The sequence below is a fragment of the Pagrus major genome, chromosome 12 (assembly GCF_040436345.1).
Source record: "Pagrus major chromosome 12, Pma_NU_1.0".
Classification (NCBI taxonomy): Eukaryota; Metazoa; Chordata; class Actinopteri; order Spariformes; family Sparidae; genus Pagrus; species Pagrus major.
In genome coordinates this window covers 7,386,864-7,410,543 of record NC_133226.1, presented here as the reverse complement: position 1 = coordinate 7,410,543, position 23,680 = coordinate 7,386,864, and the positions used below count along the sequence as shown (strand labels likewise).

At 42.5% G+C, this 23,680-nt stretch overlaps 1 protein-coding gene across 1 annotated transcript in view; it reads right to left on the bottom strand.

Moving 5' to 3' along the window:
• Positions 1 to 533: 533 nt before the first annotated feature.
• Positions 534 to 23,680, bottom strand: part of tsc1b (TSC complex subunit 1b) — a 29,886-nt gene continuing 6,739 nt past the window's right edge. The window contains exons 2-22 of the mRNA XM_073477865.1: positions 21,684 to 21,900; positions 21,363 to 21,466; positions 20,037 to 20,189; positions 18,507 to 18,651; positions 17,915 to 18,069; positions 17,750 to 17,823; positions 17,486 to 17,664; positions 16,316 to 16,434; positions 14,829 to 14,994; positions 14,576 to 14,697; positions 13,845 to 13,938; positions 13,538 to 13,645; positions 11,638 to 12,286; positions 9,432 to 9,475; positions 7,385 to 7,551; positions 6,713 to 6,895; positions 6,480 to 6,590; positions 5,405 to 5,527; positions 3,780 to 3,967; positions 3,390 to 3,563; positions 534 to 3,119 (exon numbers count right to left, since the gene is read on the bottom strand). Coding sequence (XP_073333966.1) covers positions 2,432 to 3,119; positions 3,390 to 3,563; positions 3,780 to 3,967; positions 5,405 to 5,527; positions 6,480 to 6,590; positions 6,713 to 6,895; positions 7,385 to 7,551; positions 9,432 to 9,475; positions 11,638 to 12,286; positions 13,538 to 13,645; positions 13,845 to 13,938; positions 14,576 to 14,697; positions 14,829 to 14,994; positions 16,316 to 16,434; positions 17,486 to 17,664; positions 17,750 to 17,823; positions 17,915 to 18,069; positions 18,507 to 18,651; positions 20,037 to 20,189; positions 21,363 to 21,466; positions 21,684 to 21,792 — 3,855 coding nt within the window. The 5' untranslated portion in view covers positions 21,793 to 21,900 and the 3' untranslated portion in view covers positions 534 to 2,431. The remainder of the gene's footprint in view (positions 3,120 to 3,389; positions 3,564 to 3,779; positions 3,968 to 5,404; positions 5,528 to 6,479; positions 6,591 to 6,712; positions 6,896 to 7,384; positions 7,552 to 9,431; positions 9,476 to 11,637; positions 12,287 to 13,537; positions 13,646 to 13,844; positions 13,939 to 14,575; positions 14,698 to 14,828; positions 14,995 to 16,315; positions 16,435 to 17,485; positions 17,665 to 17,749; positions 17,824 to 17,914; positions 18,070 to 18,506; positions 18,652 to 20,036; positions 20,190 to 21,362; positions 21,467 to 21,683; positions 21,901 to 23,680) is intronic.

Genomic DNA, 23,680 nt, shown 5'->3' with positions numbered 1-23,680 from the left:
AGTCCTGCACCCCTGATCACACCACCACCACTAATTACTGCAGTATAGCAGCAGCATTTAGTGTTTTGACTGTGAAGGATTTTTGTAATTGTTAGTTTTGTATCACAAGTAGGACACGGAATATTTTACATCAGTGTCTGTATGATATCTGAGTTTGATACAGACGTCAAAACAATGCTTTTTATAAAAAAAAACAACAAAGTATTTGAACAAAAAATTAAAAAATTAATTATTGAAAATCAAATCGATTATTAAAATAGTTTTTAGTGCTTTCTTACCCAGGTTGGCCAAATATCATGGGGCTGATCAAAGACAATCATTAATTCTCTGTGCATCAGTTTTCTGTTTTTCCACAGTTTACGAGGATGGACCAGCTCTTTTCATCTACAAACATCTGAAAGTGTTGAGTCCCAAACACAAACTCAACCTTCACTGGTAATAAAAGAAAAAACACCTTGATGCTTCATCTCCGCAGAGGCACAAACCAAACGGAGGGGCTTACGTTCAGCAGCAAAAATAAGCAACACTCAGAATTGTAGTGCAAAACATTGAAGACGATCTTTATTGTTCACAGTTAAACACAAGCCACTGCTTTAAGAACTTCCTTTTTGTCCCAGATTCTCCAGCTCCAGTCAGAGTCCTGGTTTCTTCAGTTTTGTGCTGATTGTACCTTCTGTCTTGGTTCTGCTGTAGTTACTACGGTTGGCATTTAAAGTGGATTGTTGAACATGCTTTAGATAGCGAGGCAAAAGGAAGTGACAGCAGGAGTTCCCAGTGGACAACAGGATTTAGACGACTTTCAAAAACCGGTTTACTTCTAATGCCTAGAAGAAACGAGGTAACTCTGCGTTTATCAGACCTGCAGAAGGGAACCTGATTGAACAAGGTGTGTTTGGTTTGATTTTCCAGGTTGTACCAGCTGAATTTACACGCGACGTGAGAAACAACACTTCTGTTTAGAGATGTTTGAATTCAGCCAAAACACAAATGTTTGCATGGCACTTCAGAGCGATCAGCTGGTCGTCTTTAACAGAAAGATGATTTTTTTAATTGCTTGGGCTTGTGTTACTTGCCAGGTCTGCTTCTAATTTAGGATATGTACTTGTGGGCACCCTGCACGGCTGAATAAATAAAAAATAAAAAAGGTACATTGGAATGTGGAATTTATAAAAAAAAATGCATAAAATGTCATCAGTTTCTTGATTTCATACACTTTTCTCACTGCATCTTAGCTGAAATACGAGAACATGATTGCATCACTAACACATTCGTAAACAAAACACATTCTCCTCCTGAATTATTTTGGACAAAAACTCAAAGGAGTTTTGAACGGAAGTGTTAGTTTTCCAATTCAGTCCGGCAACGATAAAGTCACACTCCCCCGAACAAACCACACATACCGATCACCTCCTCCACTGTGATGTAACGCTCGCTCAACATGCACTCTGATCTCACAAACATCTTTCAGTCAGCGCCACAGCACACCTAACAGGTGACGGTGACAAACGTAACATCTCTTCTGGTGTTTAATGTGATTTGATTAGAATTGGAAGCATTTAAAGGGTCAGTACACCCACATCACAAAAAAAGACATTTCCTCACTTAGCTCCATAGAGCTTGATAGTTTCGCTTTTATACGTCCAAGTTTTGAGTCTGTCTCTGAGATTCCTGCCTCCACAGCCAACATAATGGAGGTGAAAGGAACTTGCTTAACATAACATCTAAACAACCTACAGAAACGGTGTTCGTATTACTCTGGATAATCCACAGACCTCGCTGTGACCAATTTTCAAAAGGGACTATTTCTTCAGTAGAAAGCAATTGTAATGAGAAGTGTTCTCAGAAAGGTCTGTGGCTTACCCAAAGTAAGTGACGCCGTTTCAGAGTTTTTTTAATATGTAATCTTCAATGCTGTGAGGACCACAAACAGAAAACCATTCATGTCCTTTGTGTTGGCTGTGGAGGCAGAGATCTCACACACTGAAAACAAAATCTGGACGAATAACAGCTGAACTATCTGCAGGGCTGATACAAGCAGAGTTAAGTGGGAAAATGTACATTTATTCTTGTCTGGGTGAACTGACCCTTTAAATGTCAGGCTCACAGTGTTGCATTAAATAATGGATAACTTTGATCACATCTTTCTTTCATTACTAAAGTCTAGCATGATAACACCTCATTGAATTTGTATCCCTGTAACCTTATCAAAAATCTTCATGTGAATGAATCAGACTTTAAAAATAACAAACAAAAACAAAAAAAAAAAAAACACTGGGGGAAATCCTGTTGTCCACTCAGAGCAATGGGACATATAACACTGAATTCCAAAGAGTTGCTGACATGTTACTCTTTCGCTGATTTGTAGCTCTTCTTTATCGTTAAACTTCAGTCTCTCCACCTCGGCCCTGCGCCCCGGCTCAGTTCTGTGTCCCTAACTGTGCTCGTGCTGTGTTTCATTATAGTCCATGATCTTTAGCTGCTGCTGCCGGGGGCGCCCTGACCCCGCGTGACCCCGCCCTCCACCTGACCCCACCCCTGCCTTCCTGCGGGGGCTTTCCTGGCTGGAGGCCCGCTGCTTGGGCTCAGAGTGGGGCTCCTTCTTGGGCACAGTGAGAGGAGCGGCGGGGCTAAGGGCGGGGGCCGGGACGGGTGGTGGAGTCGGTAAGGGGCAAGGCGCAGGTACAACAGGGGCGATATAACCAGGGCAGGGCGGCTCCACGCACAGCTCAGTCTTCAGGCCGTGGGCGAGGCCGGCAAGGCGTGGAGGCGGTGGCTCCTCGTCGCACTGGCTCTCGCTCTTGTTGCGGAACAGCTCGCGCGCCCTCATGCCCAGGAAGCTCTTGGCGCTGGGGTAGGAGCCCACGGTGAGCGGCGCATCGGCGGGGGGCAAGGGTGCGAGAGGGTTAGTGTGGGGACAGGACAGGGAGGGCTCCACCAGCAGAGGCGGGGCCAGATCCTGGCTGCCGTTGATGGAGTTGGCTGTTGTCTTGGAAGAGTTGCTCGCCTTTGGTTGCCCTGGCGATAAAGTGCTGCCGTTGCCCCGAGGGGAGTCGTGTGGTGGTCTGCTATCCGCCTCCTCGTTGGTGTGAGTTTTACTTGGTCCATCTGGCATGATGACACTGTGGAGGACAAAATACTCATAATTAATATTTTTTAATATAATTAATAATTCTTAATGTCTGTTGGGTATAGAATTAGATAATACTATATAGCCCTAACTGTCACAAGAAGACGGGCTGGGAACCACTCAAGCCCACCCCAAAGTACGTAACAATGTGTAACCCAGTACTTTGCAAACTGGACTATCAGACCAGATAAAATCATTTAATAAGACGAATGAAATCAGGTACACTAAAAATAATAAATAATGAAAATAGTCTGAGTTTGACCTGGAGTCAGCACGATTGTGTGGGTCAGCTCTGCCCCCTTGTGGTGAACCGGTGGCGGTGCTGGAAGGAGCCTCCATCTCCACTCTGCTGTAAAGCTGAAGAAGTTCAGTCTGCAGCAGCTGAGTGATTCTCCTCTGAGCCTGATACCTGCTGTCTGAGGCCTGCAGCTCCGCCCTGCAATGAAAAAGACAAGACGAGACCGGAAAAGAAGATGTGAGAAGGAGAATGTAAGAACTATTGAAATATAGTAGATGGGAAATATGCCAAGAGAAGGCACGAGATGTGGCAGATAAAAAGAGAATATGTGACTACTCATCAACTTAGAAAACTGATTCATTTCCTGTTGATTTAGAAGCTTCAATCCAAGCTTATTTTGAGGTTCATACTCACTTCGCTTGACATTTTACATCCTCGAGGAACTTCTTCTGCTCGACGATGAGGTGTTCCTTCTTGGAGAGGTGCGTCTCCAGCTCGGAGACTCTCTGCTGCGCTGCCTCCAGCTTCTGACCCTGAACCAGCAGGTTCTGCCGCAGCGTCTCCACCTCTTTCCCATAAGACATCTGCAGCATCTGGGCCTCCTGGGGGGTGGAGACATAGTCCAAAGAGGCACAAAGAGCAGTAAGGAACAAGAAACATATGAGAGAGTAAAGAGGACAGACGAAGGATTTTGGAGCATTTTTATAAAAAAGTTTTCAGCAAACACTTGGTTGTTCAGCTATGAGTTATTCAATGTGCATCTCTATTTGTCTAAATGCTATGTTTTTTTACCATTATCTGCAGTACTTATAGTGCAAGTGTTTTCTGGTGCATTCAAAGAAGCTCTGGACATCAGAAATTTCCTAAAGCCAAAGGTGATGTCAGTAAATTGCTTGTTTTCTGTTACACTTTCCATACTGGACAAAAAACCCATTGATATCTGGTGTTTGTCTTCAGTGGGAGTTTTAAAAATTACTCAAATTACTCTGCAGTAGTCTTAATTATTTTTTGGATCCAGGTCTGATCGGCACTAATGAAAAAACAAGATGCGCGTGGACACGCTAATTTTCTGACGTTTTCTGATGTAACGCTATGACGCGGGTGGAAATTAAGGACTGTGCATGTAAACACTTTTCCATCTATCTCCCTTCAAGCAGCACTCGAACATCGTTCAGTCCGAGTTTGAAAGAGAAACTAAAGTAAAAGAATAAAAAAGGAACTCCAACATTGTCACTGGCCTCCGTGCTGCTTTATACCACTCTCTTTATTCCTGCGCGTGACGTCAAATGTGACACAAAAGAAAAGAGAAAAAGAAAATCAGAGAGGCAAAATCATCTACGGGTAATGGGAAAGGAGGTAATCACCTATTTTTAGCAGGTTCACCTGGGTTTAAAAAAACCTGCATACTGTATATGTGCAAATTTTGGTTAAAATTCTATTACACTCTAAAAACCCAAAGATATTCAGCTGGAAACAGAGAATGTGTGATTTTTTTTGCTAAAAAATATTGAGAAAGGTGATAACTGGATTACCAACATAGTTTAATGATAAGCGACTAATTGTTTCAGCTCTACATGAGACGACCAAAACCAAAATCTTCTGCGAGTCTGGTAGATTACTGTCAGATCCAGAACCTGTCAGGCTTCATTCAGGGTATAATCACACAAATCACACTCTTTAGATTTGCTTTTCGTGTCATGTACGCTGAGTTTAATGATACATTTCAAACAATAAAGCCTGAGACAATGTTTATCAGAAATGATTTATATACAATTGAACCTACCTTCTCACTACTCTGAAGTAAAATATGACCATGCCCAGAGGGACCTTATCCAAACAGATGATGTTACAACAAAGCTTAAAACTCTTCAAGAGGGGCAGTTTGACTCGAAGCCCAACAAACCCAATTAGTGCACCTTTTTTCACCTCAGTACGTCGTCTCGGCAGTTCTCTGCATCTGTCACACACACATACACACACACACACACACACAGACACACAGACACACACACACACACACTCACTTCCTTCCACCGTACCTTTGTGTTATCGGCGCCTGTGTGGTGTAACTCCTGCATGGACAGCTTATGTGCCTCCCCGAGGAGCAGCAGCTGCTTGTTCAGGAAGCTCATCTGCTGCTGGGTGCTCTCACTGTTGCTCAGCTGAAGGACACACGAGACAAACAATGACGACGGAGGGCAAAACAGCAATTACGCTACAAATCAAACCTGTCCACAAGTACAGGGAAATACATCAACAATAAGCACGGCAGATTTAGCCATTAATGATCTCGCAGAAACCAATGAAGATTCATCAGCTGCAGCAAGTGAGCAGATATTTTAGTATACACATCACTCTAAGGAGCTACTTTGTCTGAAATAAATGCCACTGTATGACAGAAAGTGACTGTGCCAAGAGAAATGTTACACTTACTACAGCCATACTATTGAAATTATGTTAAGAAATCAGTCCCCACACAATCTGAATATCATAAATAAGGACCTTTAATCAACTGTGTGGACGCACTCTGATATGAAATGCCCGTTTCCTGAATCAACGGCTTCTTGTTTGTCAGGATTTCAGTTGAGTCTGGGTCAGACGAGGCAAAACAGACTTCAGACAAACCCCAGGAGGCAGAAAAACACCCCAACCCCCCGCGTCGCTGACCCAAAAATAGAGAGGGAGAGACAACATCTCCAAGGCAACCGAGCCCTGGGACAGACTACATACTACTGAGAGGTGGCAGGACGAGGACGGGGGTTTGTGCTGTTGTTACTCCCGAAGTCTGACCCGACTGCCCACCTAATTCTGTGCTGCCCAATTCCTACATACTGTACATGTGAATGCCATGCATTCAAATTTGACACTGGATAAGCCTGAGGGGCAGCGACTTTTTAATGTTTTGTAATGCACTTCTTTGCCTCATGCAGAGGGGCTACTCAAATAAAATTGCCCTGTTCGCCTTTGTTTGAATGACAAAACTCCTTTAACTAATCAGATAGATAAAGCCAGCGATGTTATTTATTCTATGCCCAAGAAGGGCTTGTGAATATATTCTGTCACCAGTCTGAAATGGAGTAAATACTGCGTTAAATCAAACCATGGCTCTGGTACCTTGATAGTCATCTGGTTGAGTAGGTGACCAGTGTGGCAGACTTTGTTGTTGGCCCTCTGAAGCTCCGCCTCCAGTTCATCCATCCTTTTCTGACACTCCTGCAGCTTGCTCTGGAGACACAAGTCAAAATCAATCAATTATATCTTATATAGGTGACTAGGTCGACAATTATATTTCATTAAAAGTGAATTGTATTTGTATAAAATGTATATCTCTGTGGATGTGTGCGCACCTGGAGCTCCTGGTTCTTGGTGTAGTAGTCGTCTCGCCCCTGCTGCAGCTGTCGGATCTGACTGTGCAACCTGGTCACCACCGTCTCCCGGTCGTCCCACAGCTGCCGGTACCGCTGCTGCTCCACCTGCAGGCTCTCCCTCAGAGACAAGATGTCCACACTCTGCAGATTCAGCTGGTCCTTCTGCACACACAGATAAAGATACAAATACAAGTTGAGTACAAAGTGGACAGGAGTTTTAAAAATGTCTATATTAATAGATATTTAAAGGCAGTTTTCAGCAGTTTGTGCTTTTTTTTTAATCTCTGAAATGTTCTGAAAAGCTGGTGTTGCAGTGAGGGCAGGAGAGGACACACATATTTTTCTTCACAAACTGCATTTTCTTATCTGCACAAATGTGTCAGTGTTCCACCCCTGTTTACATTTCATTTCTGGAGACAAACCATCCTTCATGGTGCCTCTGTAACCATCACTTGTTGAAAAGCGATCGTCTGTCTCAGATGCAAACAAACCAACTCCAGCTGCATTTTTTTCTGTTACATGCTGCAGATGATACCCGACTGATTTGATAGCTGGAGTTATGAAACGCTGCGAGTGCCTCAGTGATCAGTGCATACCTCTAAAAATACTTAAACAGGGCTAATCTGTGATAATGAGCACATGCAAACTTGCCATAGCGTTGTTCTGCTCCTCCAGTGCAGTGGCGTTGATGATGCGTCGGAGGAGGCGCCGGTTGCGGACGGCGTGCTGCTCCCTCTTGTAGCGCTCGTACAGCAGCTGGTTGTGCAGCAGGAGCAGCTGGCTGCGCAGCGTGTGAAGCTCGTCCAGCGGAGCCGAGCCTGAGGAGGGCCATGGTAATAATAATGTAATTAACACGGTCACACAACTGACACACACACACACACTGCTACAAATGAGCTTAATTATTTCTCAAGTGTGGAACACCAGGATAGCACAGGTAATGTGATGAGAGTATAAGAGGAGAAATGACTGCATGAAAAATACAAAGCTGGGATTTCGCCAAGGAAATAAGTCTGAGAGGGTTCTGGTGTTAACTTACATTCACTGCAAACAACATAAATGTTTTTGAACTCTACAAACGGAAGATTTGCTGATCAGTCTTGCACACTGACCAACTAGAAATAACACTTTTAAAAGAGCAGACAGATCTCTGCTATAATTGCATAAGAGGCTGATCACAAGAGTCGCCTTGATAGAAACATTTTTCTAGCAGTTTTTAGAAGTTGTACTGTGTTCTAACTTTTCAGCACAAAGCATAGAGTTCGCACCGCTTTTCCCATTAATTAAATATGATGTCCCGATGCGCACCAGAGGCTCCACAGATGCCACACACAGTTTTGTCCAAAACAGGCTTTTCCAAGGCGTTTTCAAAGCGACCGTATGTGTAGCAACGGAACTCTGTGTGATCGGCCCCAAGTACTTTAAATCAGGGGTTTTGACAGACCGAGAGGTAGAGCTTTTGCATCCCCAGTCACCTTTAAACTAAATTTTATGTGGCTGCCGTCATATTTTCAGCCGAATTTAGCTTTTTAGCTGCACAGTCTCCATTATCCTCACTGTCTGTGGGCCTTTTTTCCAACAGTCCTAGTAAAAAAACTTGCCTTTGACCAATACATGACGTAACCAATCAAATGTATTGATTGCCATGTTAATGTGAAATAATTTGCCATGTAATATGTAATTTAATGGCTGACATTTCCAGGAAAATAAATAACAAAACATAATGCAGTACATATATGATAAATACATCAGCACCCTTACGTCCTACTGGATTTTTGCAGCCCGGTGTTGAACGACCCAAAACCCATGTATCATGTAATGTAGGTTGCTAAGAGTGGTCGGTAGGACTAGAAAAGTATGATATGAATGCAGACAACGACATTGGCAGAAGCAACCTACACAGCCGTCTGTTGGCCAGCTCCACTGCTGGTTGTTTAAGAGTGACCACGTTATTGCTCCACATTTATCTGACATGATTTTCATTTGAAAAGTGATCTGATGTTTGCAACCCTGCTTGGCTGACTTTGAGGCTGCCATTTACCAAGTTAAACACATGATCAAGATATTTAAATTGTCAACAATGTTGTGCTCTTCAATCCAACAAAACAGAACACAGAGTTTCACTTGTTAGCATGTACGAAGGGCAGAGGAAGAACATTGAGAGAAGAATTCTCTTGATAATTTGATCCAAGACCTTAACAGTTCTGCGGAGAGCTGACGACAATCAGCCAAAAGCTCTGAGTGGACTTTTGTTTTCGATTCAATCTAAATTACATGACTCCTATCAGTCAACCAGGGGAGATGATGAAATTCATGAGCGGCCATTACGAGTTGGCAGAGAGTTTTGACAGAAACACAGAGTCTTCCTGTATTATTTTGAGCTGCAGCTGGAAAACATTAGCTTCTTGCTCCGGTCGACTGGGTGCAGCAGGAGGTAAATAGAGGGCGAAGAAATCTGTAAATGTCCGAGTCTGGAATTTCTGAGTTGATCAGGTTCTGCGTGACTGTGGGAAGCTTGTGTGTTTTGATAAACCTCAGATGAACAAAATCCCTGTCCGGCCGGCCAACATTTTAACATGCTGTTCACGTCTCGGAGCTCGTGACGAATCACTAGTCATGCCTAAATAACACTCCATCTGCAGCATCATAGTGGCTTCTTTTATCAGTGTAAGACAGTGTTGTGGTGTGAGTGCTTTACCTCCAAAGTGCGTCCAGTCAGCTGACTTACTTGGCAAAGGTAATCTGTGAAAGGAGAGAATGAAAACAACATTTCATGAGAACGATCTCTGCGGGATGCTTCTCTGTTAAGCTGCTCTACAATAATTCAAGTCAGTCAGAGAGTGTTAATGATATGATCATTTTAGTAGAGAAAACAGCACCAGTAGAATTTAAAATGGCGATAAATGAGTCTTTTAGAAAGAGTCTGCTGTTAGGAAATGAGGAAAAAAGAATTAAACATTAGCATGTCTGTAGCCTCATTTCACTGGCGTTAGTTTTAGTCCAAAACATGAACCATGTCTGAAACCAGGTTCTCACTGTTAGCCACCACTGCTGCAAGACATTCAAAAGGAAACACTGCAGGTACTGAGGTCAGCCATGACAGCACAGACTCAACTACACTACATGGGCAGAGGGTGTGAGAGCAGAGCGCAGGTAAACACACACAAAGCTATGTTGATACGGTCCCCATGTGTCAGGATCTTGTGTCTGTGCAGTAAATATGAAGATATCTAAACACAGCTAAGAGACAGTTAGCTTAGCATAAAGCAGGAAACAAGCCTAGCTCTGTCCATCTGTAAAGCTCACTGATTATATTCATTCAAATTATATTTTGTTTGTTTAATTCATTAAAAAAAAAAAAAAACAAGTGTAAAAACAGTCTATGGTGAGTTTACGTGGGTTGACATGATGTATGTATCATAATAAATATCACAGTTTTATTTTAAGGCCATATCGCCCAGACCTTGCTCATGCTAAGCTAAGCTAACTGTCTCTTAACTCTAGCTTCATATTTAAAGGACATCATATCATCTCCTCGTCAACTCCTAACAAAAAAGCAAAATAGTGTATTTCCCAAATTTTTTTTTTTAAATGATTCAAAATGATGTTGCTTTAGAAAGATACAGTGGGCTCCAAATGTCTGAGACCACATTGAAAATCACCAGGAATAATCGTACTTTTACAGGATTCATACAGTGAAATGAGAAGTCACAAGTCATTCTAAGCATATAGGCACTTTCTCTGAGTCAAATCATGGCTAGACTGGCTAACGTTTATGTGCGCAGCACAAAGTGACCACACCATAAGAAGACCAATACATCAAGCTTAGATGCCTGAGAGGTAGAAAATCTACTTCATCGCAGATATAAAATTTGCTAAATAAACAACGCAAGACTCTACAAGTACTGTCAAAAGAAGGATCTCAGAGGATGAGGAGCAGTTTCTAAACCACTTCTCAGGATGGAAACAAGTCCAAACATGTTGGGGTTGGCTCAAAAAGTAATTTCAGAGAGGATGACTGAAAAAAAGTGCTATTTAGTGAAGAATCAAGTTTGAGGTTTATGGCAGAAGAAATTAATGTACATTTTTCAAAGACGCAACTTTTCACCTTCATAGCATTACATTAAAAACTAATGCAAATGAGAGATTTCTCAACTAACAGGCTCAGACTTTTGGACCCCACTGTATATGATTTTGTTCTCCTGAAACACTAAAAAAAACGAGAGGGATGAAAATCTGTCGTAATGTATTGATAGAGATAATCATCATTATTTCCATATGTGCCCATATTGTATTTTTTTTTCACTCAGAGTCTTGGTTTCTGATGAAGACAGTCAAATGTGGAGGTGATGAGCAACTAAAGTGAGCAAAGCCAGACTGGTCTGTGGCCAGCGCTGACTCTGCTGACACTCTCTCTGCTGTTGTTTTATTGGCTCAGAGGACCGGCTCACTCTGTGTATGTGTGTGTGTATGTGTGGAAAGAAAAGGGGGCGGCGGATTCTGAACAATGTCATACTTGTTCTCAACTGGGTGTTTCCTTTCGGCTGCAGTAATAGACTGGAAACAACCCAGGCAGGCTCTGCACAGTGAACATCAAAACACACTCCTGAGTTTCCTCGGTGTGATCAACATGAGCTTCACACTGACAGAACTAGAGAGCACTCGCACAGCAAAAACCCTCCCACAGCCGCACAATCCTGCACACGTGTTCATTCGTTAACAGAAAAAATGAGCCAGTGCATGACCAGAATTTTGGAAGAATTTTGTTGAAATGACAAATGATGGAGACCCTGTTAAGGTGGAAGTGGGTGTGAAAATAATCCCTTAACAAATATGGTGATAATATAAATAATAACAACAATAAAAGCCAGAAAACCTGAATAAAAGTCAGACTGTGCAAATACCTCTTGAGCACTTTATCATGGGTGTCGCTCCCCTGCTGAACAAGGCGATCCAGCACCTCCAGTGGTGAAGCCGACACTACCCCTTCCTCCTCCCCGTCCTCCAACCCCTCCTCCCACTGCGACAGCCTCTCCATCGTCGCCTTGTGCACTGCCTCCGACGTCTTCTGGCCCACGAAGAGCGAGGCCGCCCTGGGCAGGGCCAGGTCGAAGAACGACTCGTAGGGCACCGGGGCCGGGGTCTTGCTGCACGGGCTCGGAGAGAACATCCCAAACTTGCCCACGTCGTCGTCCGGGGCGGAGGGGCTCCGGTGCAGGTGGTGATCGATGGGTGTGAAACATGACTGGAAGGACCAGGACTGCTCGAGGCCGAGGGCTGAACTCCTGCTGTCTCCTCCTGCTCCTCCTCCTCCGCCTCTTTCACTCCCAGCACCGCTGGTGTTCGCCGCGTTCTCCGCTTTGTCTGGTGTCGATACGACATGGTGGGTGTCCCGGACATGGCCTCCAGGCTGGGCGTTGGAGAGGGTCTTGTCTTGTGCCTGACAGCCAGTCAAGGTCTCGGTGGTGTGATAGAAAGGGGAGTCGAAGCCCCTCAGACCCGACAGCTCCTGCTTATCCTCAGTGATCTTCAGCAGCTCCTCTGTGATGGCAGCTGCAGCAGAAACAACATATGGAGGATTGTGGTGGAGTTAAACATGCATGTATGTTCTGAATGTCAATGTCTGTGCTTAAATATTTCTGCAGGCACAAGAAGTGCCAAGTACCTTCTGAAAAACTACAGTTTTTTCCCTGAAGAGAACAGAAATCTTTAAGTCTAAGCAGCTAGCTTTGACAGCAGAGCCGGTGCCATTTGGCAGATGCTTTTATCCGAGTGGTTCTCAGTACTGTAGGTGCATTTATTTATAGTACAAGTGGCTCGAGTGGGATATAAACCAATAACTGTGCACAGCTAGCTGAACACACAGGGATGTAAACAGGGATGTGTTAGCATCCTGCATATTTAGTCTGTGAGCTCAGGCTCATTTAGCTTAACAGAAGAATGAATTCTCACATTTAAAGATTTGATCCAGTTCCAGACTTTTGAGTTCTGTTAAAATAATCACTTTACTGACTGACTCTGCCATGAAACAATGTGGTTGATGATCATAGGAAAATGTAGGGTCATAAAACAGGTTGTAGTCAGACAAAGACAGAATTTGTACAGACCCCAGGTCCTCTTTCCTTTCCTTTCTTTTCCATGTCTTCATTTTTCATTTGACGTTTATGTTTTTTTAAAATGTGTCTGCATAGTTATATTTTAGGTTAGTCATTTCTGTTTTATTTATTAATAATTATCTGTCATCTTATTATAAAAAAGGAAATTATTTTGTTTTATTTTTTACTGGAACTGGTACATGCTTGGGATGAGCAAACTTGAGTGAGGCCATTTTGTGGTTCAGCTGTTAAAACACAAAAAAAACACAACCACCACCAAATTAGCTCTAGTTCCTGAATCAGCTCCATTCAAGACTGTTTGAACATTGGTGCTATCTAGCGAACCTGCCCATATTTCCACCAGTTTTGAACCCAACAGTTGTAATCACGGAGGCACAACACACAACAACACGTAGAGAATGACACTCCCACTTCAGTTCATACTTCTAGTAGAGGAAAACCATCTAATGTTTGTGTCAGCTGGGAAACAACATTTTAAGTTTCGAACACTTGTTTTTTGGTTGAAATGCTCAGAACAGTTCAAATTAGGCACGTGGACCAGAACGGCGCTGGTTCCATGTTGGTGGTTCCATTTTGTCTTTGTGCCTGACTGCCTCATGTTTTTGGTGGATTATTTTACTTCAAGAAGATTGCAACGATGTGAGGCACATGACTGGATCTGGTTCTGTACCAAGAAGTCGATGCTCACCTTCTTCTCTCTCTTTCTCTGTTCTCAGCTGAAGCTCCAGCTCCTGTTTCTTCATGAAGACTGACAGCTCTGTCAGAGTCATGGAGATGTTCTCAGCAGCTCCTGCATCTGATGAAGAAAGGTTTGCATCATAACTGTGGGGGTATGATGTCAGAAAAATAACATCTCCAGAAAGACAAGTATTAAAACTACATACACTATTTTTGGGGAAAGATGGCTAGAAGTTGCAGGTACGTGATCCAAGGTACATTGAGGATTTGATCCAAAATTAGCAACCTTCACTTTGAAATGAACAATGATGACTTACCTCTGTTTGTGGCTACTTCTGCACTCTTGTCTGCATCTTTCACTTGCTCCTGTCTCACCAGTGTTGCCTTGCCGCTTTCTCCTTGTCGACGATCCTGCAAAGTCACACAGTTGATTGTTTTTATTATGAATTCGTTTTGGAAAACAAATCAGTGCTTTACTCTTTCGGTTTCTTAGAACATTAATACATTAATCTACAAGTTGACAATGCTTCGATGACTGACGGATACAGGTGAAGTTTATTTTGATATTTATATTTATATACCAGAATAAAGGACATTTATGAGACAAGAAGCCATCAGACTCCTGCTGAGAATCAATAATGTGACTATAATGACTTCCTGTTGCTTCACTTCTGAGTGCAAAATCATAGACATCAGCCACGCTTGATAAAGCAATTTGCCTCCTGCTGTCAAGGAAATGAGTTTTCAAGAAGAAAACATTTGATCATTTGGATTGGCTGGCATATTCGTCACATTTGTTTGGAGGTTCCTGATTACATAAAGTACAAACAACAGATCCTGAACAGTTAAGCTCACATCACATTCAGAAAACCTTTACAAAAAGCATATATTTTATCACCCCTGTCCACACGTACAGAGGGAACGATTCCTCTCAAATGTTCAGAGATATTTGGCTTACAACGAGGGATTTTGTAGATGAACTCGAGATTATGGGAAGAATTAAGCATTTTTCAAGAAGTATGGAAAAAATGGAGAGGAGAGAGCATACCTTTCTCGGTGGACTGGACTGGACTGTGTTGGCTGGTAAGGAGATTATGGGGAAGTCATCTGATAGGGTGGGAGGCGGGGAGGAGGTGGCTGGAGTGCTGGAGGCAGGCGTTCCTTTCCCTCCTGCTCAGATCAAAACAACCCGCGGTTAGAAGAAGAGAAAATTCCGGAGCGCCACTCAGTTAAAAACATAATGAACACTTCGATAAACTGACGGCTGAGTGGAAATCTATTGTAATCATATGAGTGCTGACCTGATGTGCAGTGGAAGCGGCTGGGAAGGTGTGAGGCACTGTGGGAGAGCTCCAAGTTAGGCGACATGCCCCTGGAGGAGGGGGGCGTGGCCATGCCACACAACGAGGAGGGGCTCCACAGAGGGTCCTTCCCCCCACAGGAAGAGTTGAGTTCACAGGTGGAGTTCTGCAGAGATATGGAGACCAAACAGCAAAATGAGTGAGGAAACATCACAGACATGTCTGTACACAACATAAATGTATAGGGTGCCATTCATCTTAGCTTAGCATAAAGCCTGGAAACAGCCTGGCTCTGTCCAAACGTAACAAAACCCACCTTCCACCACCCAAAACTACTACCAATACTTCTACTCAAGAAATGTTCAGGAAATGTGGCACACCAGAAATCTTGCAGTTTAAAGACATTATAGTGACCAACAGGGCCGAGGGGCAGATTTGGGGAGTAGTTGAAAGGTTTCCTGTATTGTTTCACAGCAGGGACAAAATAAAAATGTGTACACATTTTAATTAATAAAACATTAACAATAGACAGAAGCAGAGTGGCTATTTCACACAGCACATGGCATACACACTAGTATGGCTGTTGTTATCTATCTAAATCAATGATGATACAAAATGAGTCTTCACACGTATCATCATCATCACTCTCTTGTCCACATTGCTGAATCTTTGACCTGACCTGACCTCTGACCTCACTTTGGAGAAGGCCAAAAATGTAAGTGTGGTCTTTGGGATTAAATGACAAATGTACCTGAATTAGCTTAAGATCCTGTTTGCTTTCACCTTGCTGGTGTATCGTTGTGATTTAAGCATTTACGTATAAAAGCTAACTTTACTGAAACATGTGACTTTCAATATTAAGTTAGTGATGGTGATATCTCACCAGCACAGCAGTTTAATCATGGTCAGGACTAATAATCAGTCAACAGCACAAACTCTGTGTGTCTTTCATGTTTTCCAGATTTTCTGTCTGTCTAGGTCATAGGGAGTACAGAGACAAATCCTCAGACAGACCCCAGGGGGCAGAAAAACACCCAGACCCCTCCCTCGTGTGGCTGACCCAATAATAGAAAGGAAGAGGCGGCATCTCCATGGCAACCAGCCCTCGGGAGGGTCTACAGAGAGGTGGCAGGACGAGCACGGGGGGCATGTGTTGTATTTCCTGAAGCTTGACCCAACTGTCTGCCAGCCTGATGACTTTGATGACTCAAAAACTGTCTGTCTGTTCGGTTCACCTTCTTTTCTTTAAAAAAACATGGAGGGTAGTCTCTGCTCTGATTGAGGGTGTTGTGTTTTTGGAGGAAAACAAACTCACTACATCCGAAGTGATATACGGAGGGTAAACATGGATTTGTGTACAAGAGGGAGCAGCAAACAGAAGCTCAACGATGTATTCCTCTGGTGTTACCCTCTGATCAGTTACTGACCAGTCCTGTCTCCTAAACCAAGACTCTGACAGCTTTTGACCGTGTTATGGATGATCTTACCTGCCGTCTGGAGGTCTGTGGGCTGCGGTAGGAGGACTGTGTCCCTGAGAGGGGGGGCAAGGACAGGGGCGGGGGTAACGGCTGCCGTGGAGTCGAGAATGGGGTCGAAGAAGAGCTTCCTGTTGTCAAGAAGATAAATAGTCTGATCAGTCTTCACATGGAAGCACCTAACAACCTGTGGTTTTTCTCGGCTCTTTGGGGCACCGCTGTTTGGTGATTGTCCTTTTAAACCAGTTAGAAAACACAATGTGTAATATCAAAAATACGAGGATTTCTCTGAAAAAGGCATAAATGGCTGTACTGAGGCTTCAAATAACACTTATTTTCATCATTAATTAATTAATGTGTTATTTTTTTCCAATAACCGATTAATAATTTAATGTGTAAAAAGGGAAAAAATGCTGAAAAATGCCCATCACAAGTTCCCATGGCCAAAATTTGAGTCTATAGTCATCAAAAATGCTCTTAAATGGTGTAATCATTCAACAGGGATAGTCAGATAACAGCACAACAAATACCTACATGGTATGACATATATATTGATGAAGGATTTAATACATATAACCTCCTCATACTGTAGGCAGAGCTGTTTACTCTAAAATACACATTTACCATCTAAAGGCCCACAAGATTTCACACTCTCACTAGAGTCAGATACTGATCAACTAGCTGTGCAAGTCCCAGCATAAAAGACAAAAACCTGCATATTAATAACTTTAATGCAGAAAATTAGTTATTCCATTCAATTTGATAGTATGTTGGATTTTATTAATGTCATGATACAAACAATGACATCTAAATATCCAAAAATCATCCTTTTTAATGCTCATGACTGAAACCTGATGTTACGGATGATTGCAACTTCCTGTCATGACACTGCATGTGAGATTATTGCTGTTCTTGCTTCCTGTTGTGTCTTGAACAACATGTTAAGGGAAGAGATGACTGTTAAACCCACAGGATTCTCATTATTTACTGATCACCAATTCACTTGCACTTGCTGCACTGGGTTGAAAGGGCAATGTGAATGAGAAACTCAGATATATATTGTATTGGTGTGTATATCAGCCAATAGTTAACATGAGACTGCAACTTTACTTAATATCAAATATCAATATTACTATCATTCTACGAAATCAAGCATGTGATGTGTATGAGGTGATTTCTGACCGTAGCTGCTGTGAAGGTCTGTGTAGGGGCTGGAAGTGGAGTCTTGTGTTCGCAGGTGGATTTGGGGGTAAAAGTTCTCAGGCATGGTGGCATAGCCCTCCTCACAGGAGGCCTCCTTGGGGTCTAGGGACACTTTGGCACATTCGATGACGATATCATGGATTTCATACTTTTTCCACCTACAGCAAAGCATGGCACCATTAGTCAAGGAGATGCAGCAGACTCGGAGAAGAAGATTAAACACTGAACTTTTCAGAGACTTACCTGGTGGGGTCAAGCTCATGGTCCTTGGTTCCTGTTACCAGTTCTGGGTGAATACGAACGTGTTCTAGCATCGGCTACACGGAAAGTTGAACACAAAATTTATATTAGTAATCATTAAGCTACAGAAACTCTAATGAAGAGGAGCAGAAGGGATAATATCCTCACTTTCACTACTTCCTCAAACGTTTCCATGTTCTCCTTCATGCTGTAATGGGAGCGCAGATAGGACACAAAGTTGCACGGGTACATGCCGTAGAGACGGTGGAAGAGTGAGTAGACGCTGGCGTGCAGGTGGATTAGGTAAACCTCCGAAACATGCCCTGAAAGAGCAGCAAATGTCAAAGAACGAAAAAAAAGCACAAACATGAACTCCAGACAAACAAATTCACCCCAAACAACAAGCTAACAGGCAAACAGAGATACAGTGTTGTTGTTTTAGCCTGTTTGTCCACACAGACTTCCTCCCCTTTGACCACATTTGGATTTTTATGCTCCAGTTAACTGCCAGTGCAAACATCAAACAAGCCCAAGAGTGGCTGACTATTAGATAAATGAGATTTACATAATACAGTAAATACAATATTTAAGTTGCCAAAAATAATACAAATATATTAAATGACCCATATCTATTTATGTTGATATTCAAAAACTTTCAAGGCCTTAATTTTTTTCTTCGAATTCAAGGATTTCAAGGAATATTAATTAGAATATCATATAAAAACTTTCTGTTTTGTAAGACATGATCGGAAGCTCCTACCGGGATTCTTCAGGTTCCAAGATGCCAGGCGGCCGAAGATGTCAAAATACTCCCACAGGTGTTGTTTACCGGCTTGAGGGATCATGGGCAGCAGAGTGATCAGCACCAGCACTCCAGTTATCAGCACCACTACGTCCGTATCCGTCTGTTTAAGATAAAGTCACAAAAGGTTGAAATCGAATTGAGATCAGCTTCCCTTTCTTGATGCTTCTAAATACATCTTATGATTAAGAACATTTTACCAAAACACTCCTTTATTTTCAACAGTGTTTGATCCACTGTGCAAATCTTAGAAATGTCAAGTGGGAACGTTAACAGTAATGGCTGCAATAATCAAGTTAGGTAAATTTAATTTAGATTGCCCAACATCACAAATCACAAGATCACTTTAAATGGACTTCACACTCTGTACAGTGAACGACACACTCTATCCTTAGACCCTCAATTCAGATAAGAAAAACTCCCCATAAAACCTCTTAAACAGGTAAAAAAAAATGGAAGGGAACTTCAAGAGTAGAGATCCCTCTCCCCGGACGAGCAGATATGCATAGATGTCATGTGCACAGAATATACAAACTTAATAAAATCATAGTTCAAGAGAGAGAGGCCAACATCTTAGAGGTTCATGCTGTAGATGCTATCGTGGCTGTAGACCGCACTAACATAGGAATAATACCATACTCACAATGATAATGCTAACGTGCTAATGTTTAGCCCAAGTATTTGTACCTTGTTCAGCATCTCACTGCAGTGTTATGTCATTCTAACATCTGCTAATTAGCACCAAACACAAAGTACAGCTGAGGCTGATTGTAAAGTTGTCAGTATTTCAGTTATTTTTCATTTTCGAGTTGCACAAATTGAAATTTTGACTCATTTGTGGATCGCCAAAGTTGTTATAATTCATACGGAGGGGGAAGTGGATTTGTGTACCAGCGTTATTGGCAATCCATCCAATAGCTGTCGAGATATTTCAGTCTGGACCACAGCAGTGGGCTGACAGACCATCATTCCCATTCCTAGTGCCCCGCAGCTCGCACGGCTTAAAATTGAGTCTAATCAAGAGTTTAATGAACAAATATTTGAGCAGCAACACTGAGTATACAAGAGTAGAAAAACATGCAGTGTTTCTCTAAGGACCGCTGACTGACAAGCCAATCAAAACCACATCAAACCAGATGCTGGCCTGTATTAAATCTCCAGTTGTAAAAACTACTTGTACATAAGTAACAAAGAGGCTTGAAAGCCACCCTCACGGATAAATGCAGATTAAATAAATCCTAATATTCACTTAAGTAGCTGCTTACTGACCTGCCTACTGCTTGAAGCAAAACCTTGTAAGATATTAACTCATTATTAAATTTGTCTTTGCGAAAGCGTACGACCCGACAGAATCTCACATATTCTTTGTGATATCAATTCTAAAAGCAGCTGGATGAGGTATCTCTAATCCTCGTACATCCCACTCCTCTCAGCGCCTTAACAAGGAGATTTTTTGTTCTCATTCTTAAATTATACCCGTGTCCTTACCTTTAGGCATTTGAGCAGAGAGAGCAGCAGAGGGTATCGAGCAATCTTATGGATCCAGGACGGCTGCTTGCGGATTACGTGGCCAAGCAGGGTGAGGGTGGGTAGTCGGCAGGCCTGTTTGGTCATACACTCGTTCATCTTGTCCAGAAGGTGCTGCGAGGGAGGAAGGGAGGGACAGTGGGGTTAGATCTGTAATCAACACGGTCAGACAGCGGATGCACTCTTAGTAATTTAAAGTAAAGGAGGTTATATTTAGAATTGCGGAGGATTGGAAGTTACACAAAATATCCAGTAACGGCGACAAATCACCACTGTGATTTCGATCTGAGCTCTCTCATACAAGTTCAGACACTAGGATGGTATGGAGTTTTGATTAGACAGAAATAAGATCATAGGAGACAGAAATAAAGGTAATGTCCTAAAAATCCAACACCACGAAATCAATACTTAAGTTGCCAATATGCAAATACAAGATACCCAACAACAGCAACAGCATGGGAACAATTGATGACATTTTTAAGAGCTGAGGGAAAGACCACAAACAGAATCAAAATTTTGGTTTTGAAGTTTCTGCACGTGGAGGCAAAAAAAAATGATGTAGTGTGTATTCGAGAGGTACAGTTCAACTTCGGGGAACTTCACCAATAGCGAGTCAAATTTATTGTCCCGTTAGCAACCTAGCTGAGCTAAAAGGCCTGCTAAATGACCACTGGTAAGCTCTCTCCTGTCGCTTCTTTCAAGCTGATGGAACTTGTGAAAACTGTGAGGCTCTCAATTGTCCGGCCAGTTTGGGAGAGGAGGTGGGACTGACTTCCTGATGAGGACATATAATTTGTTTATATTCTTGTATTATAACCGCTTGGCAAAATACAAGATGTGGAGAAGAAAAGATGATAATTGGACACTGACGCAGGTAAATGACGTAGGATGTGTTTGCTACTGGGACAGTAAATCCACAGTTTATTCAAAAGGCGTATTTGTACCATGTAGTCCTGTCTCACAACTGTCTGTTACCATTTCTCTCTTCTGCAACAGGTTTTCTTCTGAAGCGGGAGGTTAAATAAGGGCACAGTGCAACACAGCTAAGAGGCCACTTTGAACTCTCTGGCTCTCTGTCCCCTCAAAGGCCAGCTCTGTCAAGATGTGTTATTATTGGTTTACAGCATAAACCCGCGTGCCAAGATTCACCAAAGTTGAAGTCTACGTCAAAGATACTCACTAAATAATTTTGTCTCCTACGGGGGGATCCTCTGAACACTCTCTCATTGAAAAGAACACAATACACTGCAGAATTTTACCGTTTTGCTTGGGTAGGGCGTTTCTCACCTTATCGTGTGGCTCTCTGACTGAGGAGAGGATATGCATGGCCTGGGCAGAGTTTGTTTCCAAAAAGTAGTCCACCAGCCCGTTCAGCAGCATGGACCCTCGCTCTTCAAGGGAAACAGGAAGGACAGTTTGAATTCGTTTTTAAAGGATAGAGTAGAAGTCAAACTAAATCAGGAAACCAACAACAGCGGTCATTGTGTAATCAGGCATGATGACACACAGAGTAAAGAATCAGGAGACTTACAATCACTCCAAGCTCTCTAGAAAGCTGAACGCAGACAGATAAACCATGCTGGCGTTAAACAAGCCAGGCGGACATACCAGTGCTGAGCTGCTCGTTGATGAGGCCTCTGATCTCTTCTAGCTGGTGGAGGTCGGAGGTCTCCAGGAGTGGGAGGAGGTCCGCCACGTTGGGCTGCTCCCTGGCCATGGTGGTGGCAGTGCTGGGGGTGGAGGCAGCGTCTCTCTCTCACGGTGTCCGTCCCAGCCTGCCTGGAGGACTCCTGGGGCCACCCACCAATACAGTCTCCAGGCACCTCTACATCACACCAAGAACGATTCACAAACATTTCCCAGAATTAGAGCTCTGATCTTGGATTAGTGGTCATGTGACAATAAAAACTCAGTACAGTGAAGCAGGGTTTCTGTTAAAGGCATCATTATCCTTTTGATACAAATATGAACACAATGGTTTTGCTTTAAATGTTAGTTGAACTGAATTCTGTATAACAATCCTAAATAGATCTCTGTCTTAGTTCAATTAAATGACCACCTTTGGCATTGAGCGGTGTTGAGTTGCTCTAGCGCAGCTGCTAGGTGGCGAACAGATAAGACTTTAGATGTACTGGGCAACTTCTACATGTGAATGTGTTCATCTGTGTGGGTGTGAACAGGACGATAGTGGGAAATAAAAGCACTGCTCTGAAACGCTGCCAGTTAAATAATCTTTCCACAATAACAGATTTTTTTGACCACTTGGGGGCAGCATCGACAATGATGTATGCTACATATTATTACCTTTTACATTTATATGGTAAACATATCCAAAAGTTACAGACATTATCATTCTTTTGGAATCATTATCCTGGCCCCCGGTTGAAAGTAAGTCCAACATCTTCACTCTATTAGCTCCGTTTTTGGCCTCCACCAACTCCTGAGGAAAATATCTGGCTCTTTAGCTGCTAAATATTCCATTATGTTCACCAGCTGGTTGCTAACAGTGTCTGTCTGCCACTCGGTGCTAAGCAGGTAGTGAACAGCTGGTTTTAAAAGCCCTTTCTCCAAAAACAGCTGCCAGACATAGGAGCACTTAGAGTATAACCAAAGCAGCAAAGTTTCGGGATGGACTACTACAGAACAAGCAAAAGTCATTATAAAGTAAAGATGTTCGTTACTACTAATTTCCCTGATATGATGTCAAAATTAATCAAAGTGTAATCTATAAAAACGCACACATTTTACAAAAAACGTTTGTATATATCACATCTTAGACACAACAGTTAACTTACACTGTTAAATAGTAATGTATGCTCATTTTTTATAAAGCAAAATGTTGTAATTTAAATGTACAGTAAGAAAAGAACTGTCTTGTGTTTTTGGTACTAACTAGTGAGGACAGCAATGTTTAATCAACTAGTCGACTAATGACGCACATCTCCACTACAAAGCTCTGTAAAGCCGAGGCGAACTGCAGACTCAGTTGATATTTCTCTTTGGTTTAATCACTATGAGTGACCCTTTCACATTGTCAAACTGTTTTCACATTATCATTTGATAAAAATCTTAATAATAGCCACTCTAAATAAACAATGCATAACTTTAAAATACCACTGTATACAATACATGCAAGCTGTGTGTTTGCATGTACCTGCACACGTAGCAAAGATCACTAGCAACTGTACAGTCATCACAAGCTAGCTCGTTGAAATGACACACCTAAATGACTGAGCAGACAACAACAGTGACTAGCTGGTGAATGTATTAAGCATTTATCTGCTAAAAAGTCAGACAAATTAATGCTAATGTTGGTCTGTGCCTGCTAGCTGTGTAAAATAAGCAACACATTAGCTCTATTCACTTTATAAGGTGCTAATATGCCAATGGTGTGTTTACAGCTTGTTGCACAACCCCCTAAGTGGCCAAAAAGTTTACCTCCTGCAGATTTTACGGATTTACTGGTAAAACATTTGGACGACTTTAAAGTTTCCTGTGGATTTTTTAACCTCTACCAACTCTGGAAAAGTTTGTTACGTGTGGGTCCCCAATGGTTTCACACTATTCCACGGATACAAAGGCAGTTAAAGAAGACTGCTCGCCAG